This window comes from Penaeus japonicus, unplaced genomic scaffold (genome assembly GCF_977035675.1).
Source record: "Penaeus japonicus unplaced genomic scaffold, GWHDUDI00000001_assembly GWHDUDI00000013, whole genome shotgun sequence".
Classification (NCBI taxonomy): Eukaryota; Metazoa; Arthropoda; class Malacostraca; order Decapoda; family Penaeidae; genus Penaeus; species Penaeus japonicus.
Window position 1 is genome coordinate 15,096,663 of NW_028234415.1, and position 5,000 is coordinate 15,101,662.

At 43.2% G+C, this 5,000-nt stretch overlaps 1 protein-coding gene across 1 annotated transcript in view; it reads left to right on the forward strand.

The window, feature by feature from the left end:
• The window catches only part of LOC122251653 (prolyl 4-hydroxylase subunit alpha-3-like), a 6,800-nt gene that overhangs the window by 1,259 nt on the left and 541 nt on the right, over positions 1-5,000 (forward strand). Inside the window, exons 5-10 of the mRNA XM_086542902.1 lie at positions 875-1,054; positions 1,513-1,700; positions 1,865-2,053; positions 2,282-2,523; positions 3,103-3,211; positions 4,227-4,341. Coding sequence (XP_086399028.1) covers positions 875-1,054; positions 1,513-1,700; positions 1,865-2,053; positions 2,282-2,523; positions 3,103-3,211; positions 4,227-4,341 — 1,023 coding nt within the window. The remainder of the gene's footprint in view (positions 1-874; positions 1,055-1,512; positions 1,701-1,864; positions 2,054-2,281; positions 2,524-3,102; positions 3,212-4,226; positions 4,342-5,000) is intronic.

The following is a 5,000-nucleotide window of genomic DNA, read 5'->3' on the forward strand; positions in this document are numbered from 1 at the left end:
AGTGTACGTGTAGTTCTGGTTTCATTTACGAAATGTGGCTTATGGTGCAATGCATCTAACCAACTGATGATTAGAGTAATAGCATATCCGTTATGAAATAAGCAGGACATAAATTTGTTTCCTTCTATTTTATTATTGATCAAGGGATTCCTATGAGACATTTCATTTTCATACAGAAAATGGTGGACTTAATAGCGAAAAAAAAACACTTATAAGTAAATTTCAATCATAATTAAAAGAAACTCCTTCTGGAACGCACCCAAACGTACTCTACATCCCGCACCTGCTGCCGTCTTCTGGGGGAGTCATTGGCTTCAGGGGAACGTGGCTAAAGAGCCATATTTACCGTCCAACTTTCAAATGGAAGAGGAAACGTACTAAAGAGTGTTATGGAATGAACAATGAGAAAGAGGGAGGAGTTAATACACTATGACTATGTGTATTGTTATATTCATCTCTTGTTTTATTTTATTCATCTTGATTTATCTGTTTACCTCTGTCTAGATATTACATCTCTAGCTCACAGTATTTCTCTATCTCTTTATGAATCCCTACCGTCCTTTTACCGAAGGAGAGAAAGATAGATGGATAGATAGATAGATGGATAGATAAATACACACACACACACACACATATATGTATATATATATATATATATATATATATATATATATATATATATATATATATATATATATATATATATAGAGAGAGAGAGAGAGAGAGAGAGAGAGAGAGAGAGAGAGAGAGAGAGCTCACAGCGTCCCCGTTTTCAAATATTCACTTGTCTATTTCTCTCCTAGTTTATCACTCCCTCTATCAGATAATCTCTTCATCCCTCTCTCTAACCCTACCGTCTTTTTTCCTCGGACAGAATTTCTATCGGGTCGCAGGAAAACCCGCGGCGTCCCCACGAGCGAGGACCTGGCCACGGTGGCGGGCGGGTTGGCCAGACTACACGACTACTACAGCCTCAACCTCACCGCCCTCGCCCACGCCCATCTTGTATCGGCTATCGACGCCCATTCCGTCCCCGCTGGTATCTCACCCACAGGTTGTTCATTCCTACAGTTGTATTTTTTCTTTCTCGATCAAAATTACATATGCAATGCTACAAGACTCTAACATCAGCTGATCTAATCACTGACCTGAAAGCACATCTGACCAATAAGGCATTAGCCTCCTTGTCTAATCTTTCTGTTTGATGATGAGATCTTTTCCCTAAATATTACTTATGATTATGATGGTAATGATCATTAGGATTATCGTTGCTTTGCTATCATCATTATTGTTATTTTCACCATTGTCATTGTTGTCATTATCATCAGTATCATTATTATGATTATAATTATTATTGCTATTTCTGTGATTACCATCATCAATATTATCATAATCATCATTGTCATCATTATTATTACTTTCATATTGATTGTCATTATTGATATCATCATTGTCATTATTACCACTATCATTAGATGTTCCACTTTGTTGCTAATTCCTCTCACCCTTCAGCGCTCGACCTCCACCGCATCGGCTCCGAAGCAGTGTCTCACAACGTCCTTAACTCCGGCGTGGACTTCCTGAGGGCCGCCCTGGACCGCTGGGACGCCAACGCCTCCTCCGCCAGGAGCTCAGACGCCTTTGACACTCGCGTAGATCTTGATGGTGTGGTGAAGACCTTCAGGAAAGTTACGAAAATTGTAGGTTTATCAGCGTTTATTAAGCGTATGGGACATTCAGTTCTGTTTTTTTTCTTGTTGTTGTTGTACGTTTACTATCAGGTATTCACGCCAGAAGTGACAAATTTAGGTGATATTAAAAAAAATAATCCTCGCTGTTATCATCATGCAACTGGCTTCTGCAGCACGACCAAATCCTGGAGAGGAAAGGCCCTCGCTCCAAACTCCACAGCACACACGCCTCGCCTCTCAACCGAACGCTGGCTAGGAAGCGAAAGTACCACAAGAAAGAAGAGGTTCATCTGGGAAACCCTGGGGCCGAAACTCAGGGCATGAAGCAGTACCTGCGTCTGTGTCGCGGTGAGGATCTCAGGGTAAGTGACTGTGACTTTTGCTCTGACAAAACGCTAACGTAAACATACACAGATACATAAACAGAAGGTAAAAGGAAGACAGAGAGTATAAAGTAAAAAAAAGGAAAATAAGGAGAAAAAAAAAAAGTCCATACAACTAAATATACTGAGCCCTAGAACCGAAATGTGAAGATAACACCCACAGTGCCATGCATCAACCTGGACACCTTCTCCCTCTCCGCATGACAGCCAATAGCCATGACGTCCCGCCTGTACTGCCGTTACGTGACGAACGGGTCGCCACTCTACAAGATCGGCCCGCTGCGGATGGAGGTGCTGTCACTCGACCCGTACGTGGTGACCCTGGAGGACGTGCTGGCGCCCTCGGAAGCCTCCGCTCTGGTCAACGTGAGTGCAGGTTTCTTAGAGCGGTCGGCCACCATCAGGAACAACGGCGCTTCACTGGAGAGCTTCATGAGGACCAGCTCTACGTGAGGTTTCCGCTCCCTTGGTTATTTTTTCTCTATTTCATGTTGAGTTTGATAAGTAACCAATAAGTGATCAAGGTTGTTAAGTTAATTCTTGTTGATATGATCATTATTAGCATCGTTATTATCATCGTGATTATCATGATCAATGCTAATATTATTGTGATTATCTTCATCATTATTATTATCATTACTATTTTTATTATTATTATTATTATTATTATTATCATTATCATTGTTATCATTATTATAATTGTCATTGTTATCATTATTATAATTATCATTATCATCATCATTATTATTATTATTATTATTATAGTTATTATTATTATTATTGTTATTATTATCACCATCATCATCATAATTATCATTATTATCATTATAATTATTATTTTTATTATTATTATTATTGTTATCAATATCAATATTGTTACCATTTTCATTATCATTATCATCTTCATTACTATTGTTGTTTTTGTTATTGTAATTATTATCATTGTTATCCCTACCATTCCCATCTCTCCACAATCAAACGAAACAACACACTTGCAACAGCAAACAAAAACGCACATTCCTTTCCAGAGCCTGGCTACCGGAAAACTGGCACCCGTTTCTGCCTACTCTCACGCGGCGCATTGAACAACTCATAGGCGTGAACGCTCAAGATGAAGTTGGGGCTGAGGCTTTCCAGGTGATGAAAGCACGTGTAGAGGGAGAGAGGAAGAGGGAGGATGGGAGGGAGGGAAGGAGGGAAGGAGGGAAGGAGGGAAGGAGGGAAGGAGGGAGGGAGGGAGGGAGGGAGAAGGAGAAGGAGGGAGGGAGAGAGAGAGAGAGAGAGAGAGAAGGGGGAGAAAAGAGAGAAGAGAGAGAAGAGAGAGGAGAGAGAGAAGAGAGAGAGAGAGAGAGAAAGAGAGAGAGAAATGGGAAGAAGGAGAAGGGAGGAGGAGAAGGGAGAGTAAGAGAGCGAGAGAGAGAGAGGACGTTGGGGTGAGGGCCCTGCTCCTCCTACGAGTGAAGCGAGGTGTTGCTTCTCTGCTCCCCGAGAGGAGACTCTCTACACAATGTGTGATTTGTGTCAAGATGATGTGTGAATCACGTGTTTTCTGTGACATGTGACATTTGGAATGTGATGAAGAAGTGTTAATCAATACATAGCTTTGCCAAGGGAAATGCACCAACAAACACTGTTATGTCTGGCGTTGAGAGGGTAGACAGATAGGTAACGCACCGCGCGTTTGTATCTGTATGTATATATGTGTATGTGGTAGATTATATATTATATATATATATAATATATATATATAATAATATATTATTATATTATATATATATGTGTTAACAATTAGGAGTAACATGAAAGATACAGGGGATTAATTTTGATGAATGCATCATATCAGAATACAGTAGGCAAAACATGCATTTGCAAATTAGTAATCGAGGAGAAAGTAAGTAACAATTACAGCAGGGACATAATATACTGTAAAATACAATTAGTTCCATCGAGAATGTGGGACAGAGAGGAGAGAAAACAAAGACAGAGACAGAGACGAACCGATGGAGACCAAACAGAGGACAGGACAAAGTTTACACACAAAAAACAACAAAAAAAAACAACACCATCACAGACATACACGCACGTGATCTTTCCCCATCAACAACAGGCATCCCTCCCTTTGATAACGGCGCCTCTCCCTCCCTCCCAACAGGTGGTGAACTACGGCGTCGGCGGTCACTTCGGCGTCCACCACGACCACGTTCCCCTCGGCTTCGTCAGGGGTCGCTTGCTCACGTTCCTCATGTATCTCACCGACGTTCCGCAAGGTATTCGAGAGGGATAAAGGGGGGAGGGGGAGGTGGGAGAGTGGGGGAGGTGGGGAGAGGGGGGGAAGGGGAGTGGGGGAAGGGGAGGGAGAGAGGGAGGGGGATGAGGGAGAGGGAGGGGGAGGGGTAGGGGGATGAGGGAGAGGGGGAGGGGGATGAGGGAGAGGGGGAGGGGGGTGAGGGAGGGGGATGAGGGAGAGGGGGAGGGGGGAGAGGGAGGGGGAATGGGGGTGAGGGGTGGGGTAGGGGTGGGGTAGGGGAGGGGGAGGGGTGTGGGAGGGGGAGGTGGGGGAGGGAGAGGGGAGGGTAAGGGAGAAGTAGAGGGGGAGGGGAGGGGAGCGGAGGGAGAAGGGAGGAGGAAGGTTAAGGGAGACCGTGAGGGTGAGTGAGAGTGAGAGAGAGGGAGAGTGATAAGATGAAGAAGAGAGAGAGAGAGAGAGAGAGAGAGAGAGAGAGAGAGAGAGAGAGAGAGAGAGGAAATTTCTGATTCGATGATCGAGTAGAGACGATCTTGACGGTACGAGCGAGAGAGAGAATGTTGTATAAAAGAGAGAGAGAAAAAAGTATGACGTGGTAAAAAAAAACGGTTTTGATTATGATAATTGATTTTCCTTCTTTTAGTAGAATGATATCTAAATGTCTCTCACACCCTCTGTCTC